A 24,453-nucleotide genomic window follows, 5' to 3' on the forward strand; every position below is an offset into this window, starting at 1 on the left:
GTTAGGTGGGTCCTTCTTGTCTCACACCGTGGGCGGACTCTTCTGAGGGACCCATCTCTTCTCCGCCATCTGAAAGGATGTAAGCATAGCCCCTACCCCTAGTCGCCAGCAAGCCTGCTTTCCACACCCCGTCGTCCTTCTCCCACCAGATTTTCTCCGCATCAGCTTTCTCTGTGGGGGTAGAAAAGTGCTTCTCTGTCCGAGTTAGGTTAGAATTTTTTGGTAGTGAGAAGAAATTTAGAGTCAATATGGCCAACTGGAGTTTATTGTATGCTGTCTCACCTTTCGTTTCCCCCTTCTTTTTAGACAATTGAGTTTTTAGTGTGCCATGTGCCCGTTCAATGAGGGCTTGGCCTTGGGGTTGTATGGGATACCTTTTATGTGATTAATATTCCAATCTTGACAAAAATTGTGAAATCTGTTGCTAGTGTCGCAGGGCCGTGGTCTGTCTGTAAGTGTGTAGGAGTGCCCATAATGGCAAAACAGGCTAGTAAGTGGCTGATGACATATTTTGTGGACTCGCCAGCCATGGCTGATGCCCATAGACATCCCGAGGTGTCTATAGTAACACGCACAGCTCCTAGGCGTCCAAATGAGGCTATGTGAGGGACATCCAACTGCCAGATTGCATGTGATTGGTCACCACGTGGGTTTACCCTGGCAGGTCCTTCTCTTAAGTGAGGCGTGTTGGTAATGAGGGCATTCTCTGACAATCTGCCTGGCCTGTCCCCGTGTTAGGTGGTATCTGTCCCTAAGGCTGGCAGCATTATTGTGTAACCTTTGATGTTCTGCCTGTGGGAGATCAAAAGAGAGTAGTGTATGCCTCTTGTGTAAGTATGTCTGCATTGGCATTTCCCAGGGAAATTGGTTCCAGTAACTGTGTGTGTGCTCTTGTGTGTCCTGTGAAAGGGTGAGAGCGTATTCTTACCTGGTTCTGTAAAATGAGGAATAATCTGCCAATGTCAGAGTGTGGATCTCCCTTCAACTTCACTGTTTCAACAAAAGAACAGACTTGTACTGTGTAGGCAGAGTGACTGATTATGTAGATAGGCTGCTTCACATTTTTAAATAATAAAATGATAGCAACTATCTGTTTTCTGAGCAGAGGTGTTACATGTTTGAAAGGGTTGAGAGGACAGGCCCCAGTAGGCTGCCATGCCATTGCTGGAGCCATCTGTGAAGTAAGGGGGGGGATCCTTCAATTGGCTTGTGTGAGAACACCTTGCTGAGGATCCAGGGGGTTCGCTTTCAAAAAACCCAAAGTTTTCCTGGAGGATAGTGACAATCTAACTTTCCCCCAAATTCAGCCAAAGCTATTTGGAAGTCTGTGGCAAGTTCTAAAAGGTTCCTCACTTGAGCTGGAATGTAAGGCAGAATAGGACAGCCGGATCATACCCACGCTGTGCTATTTGCTCCTAGTAAGGCCAGATGACTAGGGCCTGCTTTTTCCCAAATGTATCCACTTGAGAGGTTTATTGTCTTGGGTGAGAGTAGCATTGGGGGAAATGGAGGTCTGAAAAATAACAAGGTGAGTGCTTTTCCTCTGATCATCTCGATAAATCTTTCCTCAACTGATGTGCTCTTCTACAAACTCCTCTTGTCTCGGGCTTCAGGAAGGAGCTCTCTGAGACTGTTTAGCTGTGGGTCCCCTCGTAGGGTATCCAACAAGTGTCAGAGCTCTTCTGTGGGAATGCCTAAAATTGGTTCCCCCAATTAATGTCCCCAAGGAGCTTCTGAAAGCCATTTAATGTCCTAAGATGATCTTTTCTACTCAAGTTTCTGTGGCCTGATTGTGCTCCTATCTACCACTGTTCCTGAATAAGTATGAGGACTGGTGGTTTGAATCTTATCAGGGGCAGTTACCCATCCTGCCTGAGAGATAGCTTCACTGATGTTCATGTAAGCTTGTTGTAGCATGTCATTGTTAGGTGCAGCTATGAAAATATTATCCATGTAGTGGATTATATAAGCTTCTGAGAAAGTTTTCTGACAGGCTCTGACACTTTCCCCGATGAAGAATTGACACATCGTTGCACGGTTAACCATCCCTTGAGCCAGAGTTTTAAGATGGTACCCCTTAATTAGAAGCTTTATGGTTTACTGCTGGCATGGTGAAAGCAAATCTTTCATGATCAGCCAGATCTAACTGAATAGCATAAAAACAATCTTTAAAGCCTATCACAATCATATTCCAATCTTTAGGAATCATGCTTGGTGGAGGGAGGCCTGGCTGCAGAGTCCCCATAGGCTATACAATAGAATTAGCAGCTCTGAAGCCTATGAGCATCCTCCACTCGCCTGATTTCTGTCTAATTACAAAGACTGGGGAATTCCAGGGGCTAAGAGTCTCTGCTATATGACCTTCTCTCAGCTGCTCTTGAACTAGATTGTGTAGTGCCTGCAACTTCTCATTATTAAGGCACCACTGTTCTATCCAAATTGGGTCATTTGACTTCCAAGTTAGCTTGATGGGTGCAGGCTTTACGACAGCAGCCCCAGCTAAAAATTTGAATACCCTAGGCCATGGCGGTCATTTTGGGGAGTCACCTTAATGGGCAACGGATCTCCCTTCTCATATCCGTTTCCTTTATAGCTCATATTTTTCATACTATTCCATGCTACTGAATTCTGTAGTGGGATATATAATCTAGCTTCCCATTACTGTTTGATGGCCTTTAGAATTTTAAAGGGGAAGTTACCATACTGTCTTTGCTGATATCCTTGAGGGTTGCCTGCATCTGGTGGCCTTTCTGTTATAAGGACAGGAAAAGCTAGTCTTGTCTCTTAAGTCTTCTTCTGCAATACCTTTCTCTACCTTTGAAAGCCTAGATACTTTGCGCTTAGGTTCTCCTTTGCCCTTATCTGCTCCCTTTGTTTTAAAGTTTTCTGGCCTCTCAATTGCCTTCCTCAGGTAGGGCCACTGCATGAGCCATTAGGCGATCCTTTAAATCAGATTTAATACCTTCAGTTTTTTCCAAAACCTTCTCAACTGTCTCATAATCATTCTGGCTCATTTTCGCCTGCTTCCATAATGTTGGATACTTTACTTCGGGCCTTTCCTTATACTCATGTCTCCTATCCTTACCTGCTCTGTCTGCAGGGCTTCTAAAAACCCTTAACTTGAGCCCACATGGAGGAATTTTGGATGCTGTAGTATATATATCACACCCCTTTGGCAGTGCAACTTTGTGCAGTTGTACAGCTTATGACCGCAAGTATAGTAATTAGTGCAACCCTACTATTAATGTGATTTTTATGGTTGGCACAGAGAATGCTTATGTAAGGCTGGGGAGACTTTAGATGATTGAGGAATTCATTTGACCTATTAAAGGGCCTACAGTTTCTCTCCTTTAGGCATGGCGAGCTTTCAGAAAGGTGTGCAGAGAAATTAAACGATCATATACACTTTTAAAAAATGCTTTACAAAATAAAACACATAGCAGAGAGCCTACAAAAAATATAGTTTGATGAATTGGTATAAACTGCTTTGTAGTTACTATGAATATAAAGAAAAGTTTCTAAGTCACCTGAGAATCCCCTTCATTCCTCCACTCTATTAATTTATATTAATTTTGGCTTATGTATTAACCATTTTATACTTTTTTGTTACCTAGGAGTGGGTCACTAGACACAAATTTTTGCTCATTAAAAAGTTTTATTTTCTCTTCTAAGCCTTAGTGAAATTCCATCTTTTAATTTTTCTTAAAGTTTTTCTATTGAATAATAACCTGAGACATTTGGCTTATGGAGTTTTCCATAGTCTGTTTTTTGTTCTTTTTATACTATACTGATGGTGAAATTCCGCATTTCTTCCTATGCTGTGTGTTTCTTGTAATGGGGATCTCGAAACTAGATCAGATTTATGTCTGACAGTGGACAGAGGGCCACGTTTGACCACCAGGCCTTAATTTGCCTACCTCTCCTATAGTAACTTCCTCAGGAAGGACTCTGGCAGGAGTAGTATCGCTGAAGTTCTTACATGATGCCAGGAGTATGTGCCCTTTACACTTGAAAGTCCTTGATTACATGTAAAATTATTGGCTCATATTGTTGGATATAACATCCTGGATTCACTCTCTGAGTGTTTTAGAGTTTTGGTGTTTGTATTTGTGACTGCATAATCTCTAGAATTTTGTGTGTTCTTTTGTATGTGGGTTCAAACTTTTTCCCCTTAGTTTTCAGAAAAATTTCTTGAATTGCTCTTTATTATTTTTCTTGTTTTGGTTTTCTTTTTTCAGGGAGTGCATTTTCCGTATGTTGGATCTTTTTGCCTATTGTATTTGTCTCTCGTCCTTGTTAAAAAAAAGTCTCTAGCAATTTCATTCGTACCTTTTCTCTTTTTACCTATGTATTTTAAATATATATTATTTGATGCTTTTATTCCCATTTGTTTCTATACTTGTACGTCATCTCAATTCTTCCCTCTCCCTGGCATCTAAACTACCAAAAGCTGTCACAGTTAACCTTATAAAATACATCATGGTGAAATTCCCACTGGTTTTAGAATTGCTACCATTTAAAATCTAATCTCTTGACTTGACAGACATGCCCCTTTAGTAGCTCAAATAAAGTTTTCACTTTGCCGTGCAGTTCCTGTCCCACCAGCTGAAGTTTGACTAGACTGAACATGTCATGTCCTTAACATGGTTTTAGTCTTCCTTCTACCTCAAATGTTCTTTCTCATTTCCTGCTTTTTTTAAAAAAAAAAAACTTGTAAACTGCAGCCTTGCTATAACTTCTCCCATAAAGTCTCTTCACACAAGATTTACCTACGTTTCTGTTTTTCATCACGGTGTGTGGGGTTCCTGAACTAAGTAAGTGCTCGCTCTCACATACATTGCTGTCCGCAGTGGTAGCATCATAATTATGCGTAGCAAGAGCTCCAGTGGTTCAATGGTTAAGATGCTTGACTGTTGACCACAAGGTTGGCAGTTTGAACCCACCAATAGTTTCACGGGAGGAAAAAAACAATCTGATAATCTGCCTAGAAACACTTCAGGGCAGTTCCATTCTGTCCTATGGGATTTCAAGGAGTTGGAATCAATTCAGGGGCACACGCTAATAGAGAGCTAAGATTTGAATAGTTAACAATTTTTTTAACAATTTATTAGGGGCTTATTCAACTCATCACAGTTCATACATATACATACATCAATTGTGTAAAGCACATCTGTACATTCTTTGTCCTAATCATTTTTTTCTCCTCTTTTCTCTTACATTTTATTAGGGACTCATACAACTCTTATCACAATCCATACATATATATACATCAATTGTATAAAGCACATCCATACATTCCCTGCCCTAATCATTCTCAAAGCATTTGCTCTCCACTTAAGCCCTTTGCATCAGGTCCTCTTTTTTTTCCCCTCACTCCCAGTTACTGTACTTTCAAAGGATTTGATGTAACAAAATAAAATCCCTTTCCTTTTAAAATATAGTTGCTGCCCAAGCATTGTGCCAAAACCATTAGTCAAGCAGTGAATAAGAAGTCGAAAAAGCAGACTGGTAAGAAAGGGGAACCTGAAAGAGAAAAACCCGGAGTTGAGAGCATGAGGAAAAACAGGCTGGTAGTGACCAAGTAAGCCATCCACTTTTATTGTATCTTTTCCTTGTGAGTGGACGATGTTTTCCTTGTGTTCTGTGGCATTAGTACTGAGAAAGGCTTAATGGTAAATTCTTAATATCCCAGACATTTTTAATTTTTAGCCTTTATGAGCCAGATTAGCCTCTTTGTGTTTGTTTCATCCCCTAAATACTGTCGTAACATCTGGGTATTTAATTTTTGCAGAAAATACTTGTAATCGATTTGGCATTTTGTATAACCTTCTTCCACAGTACAAAATACAGTAGGGGGTGAAAATTATTGTCTTTATTAATACAGAATATGATCAATTGTTTCATTGTTGATTGTGTAGATTTGTTAGCTGAGAGAAAAGCCATAAAATGTTAAGATTATTATCCTCAAATAAGATCAGGTTTGTTTAGAAAATTAATAGCATATTGACTGTGATAAAATGTTTGACATTTTATTTACGACTGCTTAATATTTCTTTCAGCCTTGATAAACTGCACACTGCACTTTCTGAGTTATGTTTCTCTATAAATTATGTACCAAACATGGTGGTTTGGGAGCATACATTTACCCCAAGAGAATATTTGACTTCTCATCTGGAAATCCGATTTACTAAGTAAGAAAAAATAATATAAATTTTTTTCTGTTGATTTCAATAAGTGTATTTATTTCTAATGTTTCCTTTTTAAGGTCATCGTTTTTGTTTTGTTTTTAATCGGTAGAACTGCTAGTGTAAAAAAATACTGAACTGGGGATTATCTACATTTCCCCAGTTCTTGTCTTGTCTGTTCCACTGTTACCGAGTTGTAAAACTGGGGAAGTCATTTAATATCTCCTAACCTTCGCTATCATGCATGGAAAATGTATCTCTGTATTTCAGCATGCAGGTGACACAGTCTAATAGGGTCATGAACTAAGTTTTGTAGTTGTGCCAACATAAAAAAAGAAAGGCGAGGAAATAAAGAAGAAGAATGTATGCAGGATGTAGTAAATGTAACTGTTACTTTGTGAACTTTTCAGTTTTATAGATGTATATTGAGTTGTGGTCCAAAACCAAATTAATCACATCGAGTCATTTCTGTCTGACAGTGACCTAATAGGACAGACTAGAACTACCCCTACGCTTTTAAGAGGCTGTGACTCTTCACAAAAGTGGAAGGAGCCTCTTGGTTTCAAACTGCTGAACATGCAGTTTGCAGCCCAAATTGTAATGCACTATGCCAAGACAGTTCCTTGAATTGTGTTGATAAACAAATATTTTAGTGGGTGGGTAACAATAAAAGGTTAGAAAAATCTCAGGACTAGATCCACTTTTGAATATTTTCTAAATCCAAATATATTCTAGAGTGCCTGTAGAACTCCAGATTCTTAAGTTGTAATTAGGATTATATAAGTTAGAATTATATGTGTGCTTCTTTAAATGATACTGTATGTAATAAGTAAGAAACTTCAATTTTATAAACACTTCACCTTGTTCTAAGTTACATATTAAAGAAAATGTTTTAGCTGAGACAGTTTTTGAAGGCCTTAAAATAATTCATACACAAAAATTTGTCAAAGAATTTTCAAATTTTCTGTAATCATTAACAAGTACTATATATTTAAATTTTAAGTAGTATGAGTAGTTATGGAAAAGGTACAAAGCATAAACATATCTGTGAGGATTAAGGAATAAGTAGGATAGTATGTAGATGCACATGAAATTTAGTATCCAGTAATCATTTGAGCAGTGAAATAAGTGACTAATGTTGAACAACGTCTGCCTTTTACTTTCCTTTGTAAGGCCGGTATCCTGGCAGTAAAACCAAGACTACCCTATCTAGACCAAGGGAAATGATGCCCTCTGGTTCTCATTGTTCGCTAGGGATGTGAAGGTGAGAGGGTGGTAGGTGGACAGTGTAGCGACCAGTTTACAGCTCCCTTGTTTTTCTTCTATAAATGGTCTGCTCTATGAATACGTGGAGAATCAAATGTTCTTTTAACCACATATCTACTTAATGATCAGAAATAAATAACTTATTCAGCTGGGTAAGATTTTTCATGCCAAGACAAATAAGTTAGTGGATTGGTTTTTGGGTTTTTTTAACCAATCTTTTGAGCATAGTTTTAGGAGTTAGGAGCAGATATACAGGGATGGCAAATTCTTTTCTTGAGTTGCTTTTTCTAAGCCTCTTTTTAGTCATGAGATCTATTTGCTATCTTCGGGAGTCTATTTTTAAAAATATAAATCTTAGATGTTTACACCTATAATGCTTAAAGGATTTTAGAGAAAATGAAATAGACATGGACAATGTAGGGAAAAAATCCCTTAGGAAATTACTTGGCAAGTTGTTTCTTTTAAATGCATATGGGTATTTAGGATATAAACAAAGCAGAAAACATTTCATTTTCAATGTATGATCAACAAATGATAGGCTTGCTTTTATTTATTTACAGTGCTGCCCTACAGTGCAGAGGCAGCACTCAGCCAGTCAGGAAGAGGAGTTAAACCCCAGATCACACCACTTCCTGGTGATATGATTGAGTCTTCGTTTTTCTCCTCTGTTAAATGATGGTAATAATTATGTAGCAGGGTTATTATAGGGACTGTCAAGTTTGTGTAACGTCTGGTATAATTCCTGGTCCATGACATTGAGTAAAGAAAAGATAGTTATAATGATGCTTTAGCTCAATGCAATGTTGTTGTTTTTTTAATTGACGTGGTTTCAACACACATGTCTTCACTCTGCCACTTTTGGGGAGAGGGTTTAATGTGTACTATTAAGAGACATGCTTTCCATAAGCAAAAAATAGGCCGACAAATTTCTGAACCTCTTAAGTAAATACTCTGGTTGAATATATTGAGACCATGTGTGACCTAGATTATCCTCTATAAAATTAGTGTTGGTGGTGAGCTGAAAGGGAGGGGGGAAAACTAGATGTCTTTGTCAATTCAGTTATTTTAATAAACTGTCATCGATTTAAAATACATATATTTTTTAATTACTTGCAACCTGTTTGTTGACTGAACCACAGTAATAACCGTCTAAATTATGAGTCTACTTATGTGAGTTTATGGGGTAGAAATTATGTTGGGTTTTGTTTTCCTCTTAAATTTTTTGGCGGTGAAAAATATAGAGCACAATTGCCATTCTGATACTTTTCGGTGTACAATTCAATAGTGGTGACGGCTGACTGTTGTGCAGCCTCCACCGATATTTCTGAAGCTTTTCATCCAAACGGAAACCACACCCATCAAGCTATAACCCCCAGTGCCCCGCCCCAAATAGAATCTACTTTTTGACCTTATGACAAAAGACATACTCTTTTGTCATAACTCCTTTTTTAATCAGTTAATTGGGGGCTCGTACAATTCTTATTACAGTCCATCCATCCATTGTCAAGCGCATATGTACATTTGTTGCCATCATCATTTTCAGAACATTTTCTTTCTACTTGAGCCCTTGGTGTCAACTTCTCATTTTTATCCCCTCCCTCTCCCACCCTTCCTCCCTCATGACTCTTGATAATTCATAAATTATTATTGTTTCATGTCTTACACTGACCAATGTCTCCCTTCACCTAATTTTCTGTTGTCCATCCCCTGGGGGGAGGGGATTATATATAGATCATTGTGACTGGTTCCCCTCATTTTCCCCCACCTTCCCCTTTGTCATTATTCTTAACAAGGCAGTCATGCTGTAGTCTGTAGTGTCTGGCTCATTTTAGTTATTAATGTTGTTTTTACATTAATAGTTTATACACATTGTGTTTCAACACGTCCATTGAAATCTTACTCTTGTACCATTGCTTGTCTCAATCCCTCCCTGTCTGTCCTGTTTTCAGTCTTCCTTCGTTCCTAGCCCTTTGTACTTTATCCTTTGGTAAATGCTGCCCTGATGTTCTTAAATGATGGTTCTTCTCACCCTGGGGTCAGCTGAGTTCGAGACCTGCAAGGTGACTAAAGGACCTAGTCTTAGGGGTCATGCTAGTCTGTAAACAAACAGTAAGCCTATAATTTTTATGTTAATACAGCATTTTCAAGGTTCCTCCTTATTGTGCCATGTGGTTAAACTTCCATTTTTCTTTATAGCTAAATAAAGTTCCATTCCATCTCTATGGACACACGCGCGCGCACACACACACACACACACATTGCATGCATTTTATTTATCTGATAATGATGGACATTTCGGTTGTTTCCACCTTTTTATGACTGAATAATGTTGCTGTAAACGTTGGCATACATACATACAAGTATAAGTATGTTTCAGCCATTGTTCCCATTTGTGCTGGGAATGTATCTCAAGAGTGGACTTGCTACATAATGTAATTAAATTAAATTAAAATTTTTTGAGCAACTACCAAACTGTTTCTCATTGAATATTCTAATATTTCTTATGCTTTTGAAATTAGGGTTAAAATGCTAATGGGTCCTATTCTATAATTATCAATTTGCCTATGCCACCAATTTTTCCTTCCATGGTTCTTGATTATACTAATTTTTATACCATGGATATAAAACTGGTCAGGTCAGGGGTTGAGCTACTGACTCCAGGTTAACTAAAATCAAGGGCTGTATATACTAAATTAAAAAAAAAAGTTTAAGTATGGTATTTTGTCCTTAAGTAATAAAGGCATTTAATATTTAGATAAGGAACTGCTATCACCAATTATAGCCAGAAAAAATATACTTTTTCCTTAGTGTGACTGACTATTGAGGAATGAAGAGAATGGGAAACTAAGAGCTAAGAATGGAGGAGACAGATGTTTCAAAACTTGCTTATAGAGAGAAAGCTCATAGATCCTGATTCTGATTATAGCCTAATGATGAAAAATTATTGAGAAGTAGCTACAATTTGGAGAACATTGGTGGTCTAAGAGCCAAATTAATCCAAGGAAAATGTAAATTAATCTAGCTAAATATTTTCATAGTTGTTAAAATAACTTGTCCTACTAAAAGTTTTTTTGTTTGTTTTCACTCTGTTTAAATCATTTTTATCCCTGCTAATCTTAGAGTTTTAAATCATTTACAGGAAGGGGGTAAGTTAAAGTAATGGGGTTCCATTTCATGTATGCACAGGTTTATTCCAATCAGTGGATGACTGAAGACAAGTTCTCTCAGGAATACACTTGTCTTAAGCTCAGTAGCGTGCCTTCTTAAAAATAAAAGTCCAAACAAAACAGTGGCTTCCAAGGGGCTCTTTTGCACCAGTGAAATCAAGGCAGAGAAATCAGCTTAGAAGGTTATGGCAACTTTTTAGGACACCCAAAGGGTAATCATGATCTGTTTTTCACAGGGCACAGGATGATCACGGGGCTATTGGAGAAGAGCTTTTCTAAAAATTGAAAACTGCCTTGTTGAGAGAAGGGTCAGGAAAGTGGGATTCCCCCTGCCGTCCCCCACTCCTCCCTTCATGACAGTGTACCTGTTCATTCTTCCAGGGTAACAAGGACTGTCCTACAAGAATTCCTTTGGGAAATCTTACCTTGTCACACTACCACACAGTTTGAACCCCTCTAGGAGGGCCAAATTCTTTGAAGGATTGGAGCACTGGAAACCCTGTCTTCAGAAGCATGCAGGCCTAGCTGAAGGGAGGTGCCCTGTGAGAGACAGTAGCTGCCCATTGTGATACATTTGTTAGTTTCCTATGATTGTGGAAAGATATGTTTTGACACCCTTACACTTACTATTAGAACTTCAATTCCTGTTGTATCGTAACTTTTAGATGTTCTTTTAAGTGGGAAGATGATAATAGCCATTTCATGACTTTGTGACAAATTACTTTAAAAATTAATTTTGTTCCATACAGTAGGTTCAACAACAGCATAGTCACATAAATGGAATTGATGACTTAGTTACATTAAAGGACATGTAACTCCTTATTCTTCCTCTCCCCATAGGTCAATTGTTGGGATGACTATGTATAATCAAGCCACACAGGAAATTGCAAAACCATCAGAGCTTTTAACAAGTGTAAGAGCCTACATGACCGTACTCCAATCAATAGAAAATTATGTGCAAATTGATATAACAAGAGTATTTAATAATGTTCTTCTTCAACAAACACAACATCTAGACAGTCATGGAGAGCCAACCATTACAAGTCTGTACACAAATTGGTAAGAATATTAGTGTCGATCTGTTGGAGACATTTATAATCTTGGAGTAATATAAAATGTCTTGGTAATGAACTAATTAGGAATGGTGGTTTTTACTGATACGTGCTCAATCATTTTAAGTTACCAGTCAACTCCAAACTTTACCCTGGAATGCATATTATAGCAGATACTTAACTAAACATCTACTGGTTATAAATTTGTTTTTCTCTACAGGTATTTGGAAACCTTGCTAAGGCAAGTTAGTAATGGCCATATAGCTTATTTCCCTGCAATGAAAGCATTTGTGAACTTACCTACAGAAAATGAATTAACTTTCAATGCAGAAGAATATTCTGATATATCGGGTGAGCAATGTTTTAAAGAATGGGGGAAATTCTGTTTTGCTGGTATGCGTCTTTTGACTTTTTCTATGAAAACAATAAGATCTTATTCTTCAATTATATAAATGTCTAAGAATTATCTTTGTACTTTTGTGTTCTTAGGATTTTGCATTTATAATTTCTATAATAGAATGTTTCAACATGCTCTGATGTTCATTTTCTTAAACTATTTGCTGTCCAAAGTATGAATCCAATTAAATTTTCTTTCAGAAATGAGGTCATTATCAGAACTACTTGGCCCATATGGTATGAAGTTTCTAAGTGAAAGCCTAATGTGGCATATTTCATCCCAAGTTGCCGAACTTAAGGTAATACATTCTGTCAATTTGAACTTTTCAACTTTTTTCCAAACAAACATTTCAAGAATATGTGCAGCATGCCTAAAAGATCAATTATTTTATCCTGATGTAAAAATTTTAGTGAGATTATAAGCTAGCAGGGAGTTTTCATACATCCTGGTTTAGCTCTGCATTACAGATGAGAGAACTGAAAACCTGGACAGGTGAACCGAATTGCAAAAGGGGACTGAACTCTTTTTTTGACTTGTTCATTCTCTCATTCTTTTATACCAGAGCACTTTTCTTTGAATAATCATGGTCAGAATTCCAGCCAAAGTTATTTGTTCATTTGCTGTAGCTTGAATATGTTATTGCCCAAGGAGTATGATCCAAATTATACTGTTAGTCTGACTGTATTTTCTTATTGTTAAACAACTGTAAATTTTCTCTGACGGTCTCTAATTTGGATGAAAAATGTCTTAGATGCATTAATTTTGAGAGAGGTTTCTTTTTAGCCATTTAGAAATAACCCAGTGCTAAGCTAATTGACATTGAATGAATCTGTTTTCAAAAACCAGAGGATTGTTTGCCCCACTGTTCAAGGCCAGTTATCAGAATAAGTAAGCCACAGAGGATAAACTAAAGTGTCATTGTGTCTTTTTTTTTTTTAATATTGTACTCAATTAGACGCAGTATATTTTGGTGTAAACTGTTAATGCACTTGAGTGCTAACTGAAAAATGGGAGCATTGAGGTTGTCAAGAGGCATGTTGGAAATCCGGCTAGACCAGAGGATGTATACTGGCACAGATAGGAACTGGAAACAGGCAATCCAGGACAGATGATCCCTTCAGGACCAGTGGTGAGAGTAGCAATACTGGGAGGGTGGGGTAGAAAGGGGGAACCTATTACAGGGATCTACATATAACCTCCTCCCTGGGGGGGGACAGACAACAGAAAAGTAGATGAAGGGAGACATCAGACAGTGTAAGATAAGAGAAAATAATAATTTATGAATTATCAAGGTTTCATGAATTCACAAAGCTAGTCTTGAGGGTCCCATTTTCTGAAATTACATAGTGCTTTACAATTACTTTCTTACAGATTTATCTTAGTAACCTATGATATAATCCAGGTTTCTCTGGGAACAACTACATGTATATCATTAGAATTAGAGAAGATGGGTTTGTCTAAATAAGATAGGCTGGATGAACAATTTGGAGGAGAAAACAACAGGACCGGCAGTTCCGCGGGGACATGGGAGAGGGGGAGGTGGAGGGAAAGATAGTGGTATTAACAAACTTAGGGACAAGAGAACAAGTGATCCAAATCGGTGATGAAGAGGGTATTGGAGGCCTGGTAGGGCGAGATCAAAGGTAATGTAACTGAGAGGAATTACTGAGAGCCAAATGAAGGTTGAACATGATAGTGGGACAAGAGGAAAAGGAGAGGAAAGAGCTAGGAGGCAAAGGGCATTTATAGAGGGCTAAATACAGGCATGTATACATGTAAATATATATAGGATGGTGGGGAAATAGATCTATGTGCAAAAAATATATGTATAGGTTTAGTATTAAGGTAGCAGATGGACATTGGGGCTCTATTCAAGTACGCCCTCAATGCAAGAATACTTTCTTCTAATGAACTGGCATTCTATGATGCTTGCCTTCCCGACACAATCGCTGAAGACAAATGGGTGCATAAGCAAATGTGGTGAAGAAAGCTGATGGTGCCTGGCTATCTAAAGATATTGCATCTGAGGTCTTAAAGGCTTGAAGGTAAACAAGAGGCCATCTAGCTCAGAAGCAACAAAGCCCACATGGAAGAAGTACACCAGCCTGTGTGATCACAAGGTGCCAAAGGGATCAGTTATCAGGCATCAAAGAACCAAAAAAATCCTATCATTGTGTGCTCACCTACCCCAAACAATCACTGAAGACAAATGGGTTCATAAGCAAATGTGAAGAAAGCTGATGGTTCCCAGCTATCAAAAGATATAGTGTCTGGGATCTTAGGGACTTGAAGATAAACAAGCGGCCATCTAGCTCAGAAGCAACAAAGCCCACTTGGAAGAAGTACATCAGCTTGTGCGATCACGAGGGTTGAAGGGATCAGGCATCATTAGAACAAAATAACATATTGTGAATAGGGGGAGTGCGGAGTGGAGACCCAAAGACCAGCTGTAGGCAATTGGACATCCCCTTATGGAAGGGTCTCCCGGAGGAGACAAGCCAGTCATGGTGCAGTGTAGCAACGGTGAAACATACAACTTCCCTCTAATTCCTAAATATTTCTTCCTTCCCCCACTATCATGATCCCAATTCTACCTTACAAATCTGGCTAGACCAGAGCATGTACACTGGTACAGATAGGAATTGGAAACACAGGGAATCCAGGACAGATGATCCCTTCAGGAACCAGTGGTGAGAGTGGCGATACTGGGAGGGTGGAGGGAGAATGAGGTGGGAAGGCAAGAACCGATTACAAGGATCTACATATAACCTCCTCCTTGGGAGACGGGCACCAGAAAAATGAGTGAAGGAAGACGTAGGACTGTGTAAGATATGACAATAATAATTTATAAATTATCAAGGGTTCATGAGGGAGGGGGGAACGGGGAGGGAAAAATGAACTGGTGCCAGGGGCTTAAGTGGAGAGCAGAGGTTTTGAGAATGATGAGGGCAATGAATGTGCCAGTGTGCTTTACACAGTTGATGTGTGTATGGATTGTGATAAGAGTTGTATGAGCCCCTAATTAAATGATTTAAAAAAAAGAATTAGAGATGTTTTTCACCTTCCACATACTGAGGCATATTTACATATGTATCTTTTTTTTTAATTACCTAAGAAATCTTATGTGTCATGGACAAGATCGTTGTGTTGTATAATTGTCTCATTAAAATAAAAGTCTAATGAGCTCATTCTGTTAAAGACAACGCTGATTCATTTGTGCTTTTAATATCCTTTTCCTAAGAATAACCTGATTTTTTAAAATCATTTTATTGGGGGCTTGTATAATTCTTATCACAATCCATACATACATCCATTGTGTCAAGAACATATGTGCATTAGTTGCCATCATCATTCTCAAAACATTTGCCTTCTGCTTGAGCTCTTAACATCTGCTGCTCATTTTGAATAGCCTAATTTCTTAAATTATGAAAACAAATTAACAGCAGACATTTGAATCCAGGTTTGGTAGGCGGCCTAGTGATACAGTAGTTATGCATTGGGCTGCTACCCTTAAGGTAAGCAGTTCAAAAACACCAGTCAGCTCTGCAGAAAAAAGATAAGCTTCTACTCCGAGGAAAAGTCATGGTCTTAGATACACAGTGCAGTTCTCGTCTGTTCTGTAGGGTCACTCTGAGTTGACCTCAACTCAGTGGCAGTGAGTTTGATTTTTGGTTTGGTAGGCGGAGTAAGTCAGACCACTTTGTCTCTCGAGGACAACTGAAAAAGCTGAGAAACATGCCGTATATACTCGAATATAAGCCAACCCGAATATCAGCCGAGGCACCTAATTTTACCACAAAAATGGCATTAAAAATGTGCTAAAAAACTCAGCTTATCCACGTGTGTATATGTTGTATATAAAGAAAAGATTGTTCATAAGCTAGAACTAAAATATAAAGTATCTAGCTAAAGTTAATAAAAGATGAGAGCTCTGAGCATAAGGAACCTCAAGATTATACCTTCAGGTTAAAAGTGTACTGGAAATTACTCCTCTCCTCAGGATTTGCGGTGTTAACTGTGAATTTAGAGAACTCCTGGGTGATACTTCTTTCGAAGGTTGAGAAGAGAATTTGGGAATGTAACTACTTTCCAAACTAAACAAACCCCAAAAAATTCACTGCCATTGACTCAATTCCAACTCATAGTGACCCTAAGGAGGACTTGTGAGCCTTGAAATCTTAACAGGAACTAACTGCCTCATCTTTTTTTCTGCAGAGTGGCTGGTAGATTTGAACTGCTAACCTTGTGGTTAGCAGTGCAGTACCAAAAGCACAGTGCCTTTAGGGCTCCCTCTTTCCCATACTGGCATGTAATCATCCTCTTGTTTACAGCATCAAGCCGCCTTTTTTTTTTCTTTCTTTTAAAAAAATCATTTTATTAGGGGATCCTACACAATCCCTATATGCATCCATTGTGTCAAACACCTTTGTACATATGTTGCAGTCATCAATTTCAAAACACTTTCTTTTTACTTAAGCCCTTGGTGTCAGCTCATTCCCCCCCGCTCATGAATCTCTTGATAATTTATAAAGTATTCTTTTTTTTTTTTAATGTCTTACACTGACCCCTGTGTCCTTTCAGCTGCTTTTCTGTTATTCTTCCCCTTACCCTCCTGGAATCGCTACTCTCATTACTGGTCCTGAGGGCTTTCTCTGTCCCGGATTCCCTGTGTTGTGAGCTCTTGTCTCTACCAGTGTACACGCTGTGGTCTAGCCAGATTTGTAAGATAGAATTGTGATGCAGGGGGGGAACATTAAAGAACTAGAGGGAAGTTATATGTTTTGCTGGTGCTATACTGCACCCTGACTGGCTCGTCTCTTCCTTGTGACCCTTCTGTAAGGGGATGTCCAATTGTCTACAGATGGGCTTTGGATCGCCACTCTGCCCTCCCCCTCATTCACATCAGTAATAATTTTTGTTCCGGGTGTTTGATGCCTGATTCCATCGACACCTCATGATCACTAGTCTGGTGTGCTCCTTCCATGTGGGCTTTTTTGCTTCTGAGCTAGATAGCCCCTTGTTTATCTTCAAGCCTTTAAAACCTCAGACTCTATATCTTGTGACAGCTGGGCACCATCAGCTTTCTTCACTGCATTTGCTTATGCCCCCATTTTGTCTTCAGCAATTGTGTCAGGAAGGTGACCATCACAGAATGCCAGGTTATTAGAACAAAGTATTCTTGCGTTGAGAGAGTACTTGAGTAGAGGCCCAATGTCCATCTGCTACCTTAATACTTAACATATGAATAATGGACATAAACCTGTTTCCCTATGGTTATATATAAATATATGTACATATGTACATGCCTGTATTTAGACCTCTGTAAATGTCCTTTGCCTCCTAGTTCTTTCCTTTGTTTCCTTTTACTTTCCTCTTGTCCCACTACCACGATTTTGGTTTGCACGATTTTGTTTTTGTGCTTACTGTTTTTGTATGTCTATTTAGGTAAAATAGGTGGTGTAAAAAAAAAGGAGGAGAAAATCACAGGACCAACAGTTTTGGGGGACACACAGGAGAGAGGGAGGCAGAGGAAAAAGGGGGATGCCAGCAAACCCACGGACAAGGGAACAATAAGTGACCTAAAATCAATGGCAGGGAGGGCAGAGGATGCTTGGAGGGGCTTGATCAAGTGCAGTGTAGCTGAGAGGAGTAATTGAAACCCGAGTGAAGGTCAAACAAGCCTTCTTTCCTGTGGTGGTTTTTGCCCTCTGTTCTTCAATATGAATTGCCTTGTTTCTAAACTGTACCCGTGTGGTAGGAATTCACTAACCTGATTTCTCATGTCTTTGATTCTTCACTCCGTTTTCCATCTCCCAGAAATTTGTTGACATTCCTCATTTTGGTCTTTTTTCCCTCTTGTTCCCTTTGCTTTTGTAAGTTTATAGTATTTTAATTATTTTTTTCTCACTGTAAAAGTTTCTGGGAGGACCAGAATTTTAAACAGAATTCTGTACTTTTCACCAGTAGTTCCACGCTAACATACTTGTTTGAGCATTTCTGTAAGAAAAAAATTTAATTGAGTCAAAGTTTAAAAACACTTAAACTCTTTGATAATGCCAAAACACCACTCTAGAGAAGGTTTGTTTACAATTTCTTGTTGGTACAGTGTATGGTGATCCTTTTAATAGCATCTTAGTCTATTTGAAAATGGAATGATCCTAAATATATTACAGTTCCCCATAAGCATATGTTATATTTTCCAAAAGGCTAAATAGTTTTTATTTTTCTGTATTTTTTGTTTTTATACTTAATCTAAACTAGCATATGTGAAATATGTACATGCATCTTTTGTTTTTATCACGAAACGGACCATTGTTTTTGTTTCTCTGCTAGTTGAGAGTCTTTCTGTTGCAGAGTAAATTTCTGTGCCAGTTAAAAAGGGAGGTGGGCTTCTTCATATTTGATGGTTATGACTAAATTGTACACGAGACATAATCAACAGTGTGCATGTGTGTACTTGGTAAAATGTGTGTATTACTTGCTGGATAAGAAAACAACTAGTCTTCTTTCCTATTGAATTCTTGAGGTGTTTAATTTGGGGGTATGCCTATTGAATCTATTTTCCATCCAATCTCTCCCCACCCCCCACCCCTGTTTGTCTTTTCTTTGACTCTTTTTAATCATTTTATTAGGGGTTCATATAACTGTTAGCACTTTTCCACCCAGTCCTGCCAACAGAATTGTTTTGCCATTTTTCAGATGGGTTCTCTTCATTCTTTATGGAGCACTCAGATACTTTCTTCATGAGAACTAGGAGATTTAAATTTGAGTTGTGCTCCCAAACTGAGTTTTTTTTCTTTTAAAATCCTCTTGTACTTGATTCATCTTAATTTAGATGGTAATATATAGTGGTTCGTTTGGCTTTCCATCTGCTCGTCGCTGGTATTAATCAAGGACTTTAGATATAAGGAATGCTTTATTTCAGCATGTAGGAGACTTGCTGGCCTCCTGGTTTAGCTGCTAATCAAAATGACTAGCGTTGCCGCCTTAAGGATCGCATCTGTGGAAACCCTGTGGAGCAGTTCTACTCTGCTCAGAATCGACTCAGTGGCAATGGGGTTCAGTTTGTTTTGGGTTTCAGACTGCAATTAAGGGGCAAATAAAAATAATTGAAAAGCTGAACTACTTTTTTTAAGAGTTTAAGCCAACAAAAAGGGCCATAGTGGTGTAATGAGTAACTCAGTGGATTGCTAAGTGTAGGATCAGCAGTTCAAAACCAGCAATCACTCTTCTCCCATAAAGATACACAATCTTGGAAATCCAGAGGGCAGTCTGCTTTGCCCTATGGAGTCGCTTGAATAAGAATCAACCCAATGGCATTGAGTTTGGTTCACAGATTAGTGGTTCCCAAAGTGTGGTCCCCAGATGAGCAGCAGTAGCATCACGGAAGGGCATTTTAGAAATGCAAACTAAGGTAAACTCTAGTCTTTACTGGGCCAGCTGTAATATGAAGGACGTTATTCTTTGTTGGAATTTGTGGACTACTATATCCATTTGTCCATTTTTTAGTTCATTATGTTATTCTGTGTCTAATCAGTCTTTTATTCTACTGCTTACTGTTTCCTGAATTCCTCTTGCAATCTCAAATTGATGAAAAATACTTTCTTAATGTGAATATTTATGTTTTTAAAAACTACTGTGGCAACAACAAAAATACAAAGCCAAGAGCATCTGTATTTCACAAACTGTATTTCCTGATTACCATATTGTAATGTTGATGAATGGCCTTGTCTCATTAGCATGCTGGAGGTATGACTACTAACCCAGGATCTCTCCTTTCTTTTTTTTTCCCCTAGAAACTGGTGGTAGAGAATGTGGATGTACTAACACAAATGAGGACCAGCTTCGACAAACCAGACCAAATGGCTGCACTCTTCAAAAGATTATCTTGTGGGTAACTCATGACACTTTGTGTATACATTAAGAAGATCTTAGCATTGAGTATTTTGCCTTTGCTCTAAGTTTGTAACATAACATAAAGAGGAAGATATAAAAGGTATTCGTTAGCTTATAAACAGTCGTCAGAAGAAGTAGAAATTTTTTGTGCTCTACATCAATATATATGATTTACCTGTTTCACTTGTATTCCAAATATAATGAATATTACAGGATATTAATGCTTGAATCCATGAACTTTAGTATATATATCTATATTCATTTAAAAGGGAATTTATAGGTAACATATTTAACTTTTATTTTAAAGTCCATTTATATACTGTGTGCACTTCAGTGGCAATGTGATATACTCTGGAAAATGTGTATGTGCTGTGTAACCTTTACTCCAACAGAGATGCAGAGCGAGCAATCTTACCACCTTTGCTACCTCCCACTAAGCTTCTTTTTGATTTTAAAAATTTTCTCCCAAGATTAAGCAAGAATCCAATCCATTTTATCTTTCTCCTTTTCTCCCCTTCCATCAATTCAAGCTGTTGACAGCGTCTTGAAGAGGATGACAATAATTGGTGTGATTTTATCCTTCCGCTCACTGGCACAAGAGGCACTGAGAGATGTAAGAAACATCACAAATACACTCTTGAAGTTACTTTGCAGTTTTACAATTGGTGTGGCATAGTTACATTTTTCATTAAAACCAGGCCCATTGCCCTCAAGTTGATTCTGGCTTATCCTGACCCAGTAGGCTAAAGTAGAACTGTGCCACAGGGTGTCCGAGGTTGTAGATCTTTATGCGTGTAGTCTTTTTCCTCCCACAGAGTGGCTAGTAGGTTAGACCTGCCGACTTTTCAATTAGTAGCGAAGTGCTTAATCACCAGGACTCCTAGGTAAATATAGCACACAAAAAATAAAGTTAATTGAACTCATTTTCTGTTTTGGTGTTATAACTTACCTAAATATTGCACGCCTTTAAAATTTTTATTTGTAATTAGGGAATTTTTTCATTTGAATAGTTCTTAATAGTGGCATTTAATGCATTCTATTTGCACATGCCTTAATACTTTGAAAAATCATGTGAAAATGAAAAATAGACATAGTTTTTGTGAAAAATAGAATTAATCAAATGGTAATATTTCATGTAAAAGTGATTATGACCAAGTTCGCATTTGTTATCCTGCCTAGGTTTTATCCTACCACATTCCTTTTCTTGTAAGTTCAATTGAAGATTTTAAGGATCACATTCCAAGAGAAACTGACATGAAGGTAAATCATTTCTGTTTGAATTTCATTATTTCTAAAATGAAATATTTCACTTATATGTGAAATAAAAGGTGGTAAAATTTAAATTACTATAAAATTTCTATTTTTAACATGGACAGCGTGCTTTGAAAATGCATATTTCAGAGTTTAAGACAAGCATTTGAGAATTAAATCTCCCTTGATCACCTATAGCAATGCAATATGAGTTGAAAACTAATTTTTTCCTTAAACTGATGATTGACTGTTCATGGTCATAATGCAGAATGAAAAAAAAGTCTTGAAACTGAAAAACGCTTAAAAGAAAGTTATCTATTTATCACACAAAAAAAGTTGTGACCAGAGGCTTGCAAGAACCTAACTATTTCTCCTTGAAAAGTGATTGCGTATTTGCTAACTCATTGCTTGTGGTGGATTTATAAGAGCATAGCTACTGTGAATAGCAAAAATCCTTTTATTCTAGCTATCCGATCGGGCCTGAAAATGGCATCTCATTGTGGTTTTGATTGCTTTATTTTTCTAATAGCAAAAATGTTGAACATTATTTCATGATTTGATTTGATATTTGTTTTAATTTAATCATTTTATTGGGGCTCATACAACTCTTATCATAATCCATACATGCATCAGTTGTGTAAGGCACATTTGTACATTTGTTACCCTCATCATTCTCAAAACATTTGCTCTCCACTTAAGCCCCTGGCATTAGCTGCTCATTTCCCCCCTCCCTCCTCACTCCCCCCTCCCTCATGAACCCTTGATAATTTATAAATTATTGTTTTGTCATATCTTACACTGTCCGATGTTACCCTTCACCCACTTTTAGATAACTTTTTTAAAGATACAGCTATTCAGATCCTTTGCCCATTTTTAATTGGGTTGTTTGCAAGTTAAAAATTCTTTATATATTCTGAATATAAATCTATTATCATAAATGAACTGCAAGTAGCTTTCATTCTTTTTTTTAAAATCATTTTATTAGGGGCGCATACAACTCTTACCACAATCCATACATACATCAATTGTGTGAAGCACATTTGTGCATTCGTTCCCCTCATCATTCTCAAAACATTTGCTCTCCACTTAAGCCCCTAGCATCAGCTCCTCATTTTTTTCCCTCCCTTCCCCGTTCCCCCTTCCTCATGAACCCTTGATGATAATTTATAAATTAACATTTTGTCATATCTTTCCCTGTCCAATGTCTCCCTTCACTCACGTTTCTGTTGTCCGTCCCCGAGGGAGGAGGTCACATTTAGATCCTTGTAATCGGTTTCCCTGTATCTCTCATTCTGAGAGTTTTCGTTATCTTGATAGCATCATTTGAAGTATAGCAATTTTAATGAAGTTAACTTTATTTATTCTTTTATTTCTTGTGCTTTTGGTGTTTCATCTAACCATTGCCTGACCTATGGTCATTGAGATATTTTCTTACTGCTTTATCCTTTATACTATGCATGATCAATTTTCAGTTAATTGTTTTATATGATGAGAGACGGCCCACAAACATGTATTTCTAGAACTTAATCCAAGGCATGCATCACTGAGTCCACTCCAACACACAGTGAGCCGGTAGGACAGGGTAGAACCCCTGTGGGTTTCCAAGACTGTCTCATATTTCTCCCACACCACTTACTGTAAGCTGTAAAGTGTTATTTTGAACTTTATATTGACTTTTTTTTACTGTTACTAGGCATAACCAGTTATGTAATTAGCTTTTAACTAAGGTGTGAGCACTTGAAATCTATATGTAGTACAAAAAAAATGACATTAATCATTAGTGATTTCTTTATTAAAGAATTTATGGACTTTGTATTGGTTTAGTAGGTTTGAATTACTTGTGTCTACTTAAACTTTATTCTTTGTATCCATTCTTCTAAGAAAAAATTATATATAAGTCTGTTGCAATTTGCCACAAAACATAATACAAAGTTTGCTTTGCCTAGCAGTAGGAAGCTACAGCCAACAGCACATCACAAAGTATTTCCAGCTTATTCAGTGCAGGTTAGTTATGCTCTGGCACTTGCATAGGACACATTTTGAACCTCCTATAGTGTTCTTTTGAGCAAACTATTAATTTAGACAATAAATTACTTCTTTTACTAAAATGTAATTCTTCAGAAATTTACTAGAATGTTTTTTATTCTGTAATTCTTACACTTTGTTAGGTTGCAATGAATGTGTATGAGTTATCGTCAGCTGCTGGATTACCTTGTGAAATTGATCCTGCTTTGGTGGTAGCTCTCTCTTCACAAAAATCAGGTAAAAATGCCATAGTTAATATATTGAATTATTTTTCAGTTACCAGAGCCCACAGATGAGTGTGATATGTGCCCATTTAGTCAAGTGCGTTTGAAGCATTGCCTTTGGTGGATGGGAAAATTATCAGTGAAGGAAAAGATTCCTGACACCTGGGGCTTATGTTACAACATAGTGACTGACTGTACAGATGGCATTTAGTGAGATTATCAAGTGTAGGTCCAGAACTGAAGGGGGATTATGACCTGAGTCCGGGGCCTCTTTAGTTTTAAGAACTTCGTGAGAAACGGAGGAATCACCGAAAAGTAATGGAAAAGGTGGGTGGGTGGGAGGGTTATTTTTTTAGAAAGTCAAGTGAAGAAGGAATGATACTCTGTGGGGTGAATATATTATAACAAGATCAATGGAGAAAGTAGGTGTCAGCAATTTTTTCAAGGCCGAAAAGAAAATTATACGAGCTGGGTTGGGGTAAAATTAAGCATTATGATGGTACAACCACTGTGGAAGAGTTTGGCAGTTCCTGTCCCCTTAGACTTGAAAGCAGTGATGCAAACAGACACGTGTACACTGGTCTTCCCTGCAGTACTGCTCACAGTAGCCAACTAGTGGAAGCAATCTCAACCTAACTGCCACCACCTGCCACTTCACTCTTAGAGGAAAAGTGAGACTGGCATTCAGCATTTGTTGTGCAGTGAGGCAGTGTGCACCCTTAGCAGTAAAGTGCCACCTCCAAGCTGCTTCCCTGGGAATTCTACTGTGAATGCTCTGTGTTAGTGTTATTTCCGGCTTTATGTGTTACTTGATATGACTTAGTAGGTTCCTTTTTGGGTCTGGGAACACTCAAACACTTTTTCCCATGTAGAGTAATAGTAATTGTTTCTTTGCATAATGTCATTTGGGCTTAAGGAATGTTTCATATAGCTGTACTTACGAGTTGTGTATAAAACCTGTATATGCAGACAAATAGGAATATCACTGAG

At 37.9% G+C, this 24,453-nt stretch overlaps 1 protein-coding gene across 2 annotated transcripts in view; it reads left to right on the forward strand.

Annotated features, from left to right (window-relative positions):
• The window catches only part of NCKAP1 (NCK associated protein 1), a 93,263-nt gene that overhangs the window by 63,155 nt on the left and 5,655 nt on the right, over window positions 1-24,453 (forward strand). For both annotated transcript variants that reach the window (XM_075530084.1, XM_075530083.1), the window contains exons 19-27: window positions 5,442-5,581; window positions 6,060-6,191; window positions 11,459-11,677; window positions 11,891-12,021; window positions 12,268-12,365; window positions 19,864-19,957; window positions 20,494-20,576; window positions 21,143-21,223; window positions 23,383-23,476. In XM_075530084.1, the coding sequence (XP_075386199.1) occupies window positions 5,442-5,581; window positions 6,060-6,191; window positions 11,459-11,677; window positions 11,891-12,021; window positions 12,268-12,365; window positions 19,864-19,957; window positions 20,494-20,576; window positions 21,143-21,223; window positions 23,383-23,476 (1,072 nt within the window). The remainder of the gene's footprint in view (window positions 1-5,441; window positions 5,582-6,059; window positions 6,192-11,458; window positions 11,678-11,890; window positions 12,022-12,267; window positions 12,366-19,863; window positions 19,958-20,493; window positions 20,577-21,142; window positions 21,224-23,382; window positions 23,477-24,453) is intronic.

This window comes from Tenrec ecaudatus, chromosome 13, assembly GCF_050624435.1.
Source record: "Tenrec ecaudatus isolate mTenEca1 chromosome 13, mTenEca1.hap1, whole genome shotgun sequence".
NCBI classification, from domain to species: Eukaryota; Metazoa; Chordata; class Mammalia; order Afrosoricida; family Tenrecidae; genus Tenrec; species Tenrec ecaudatus.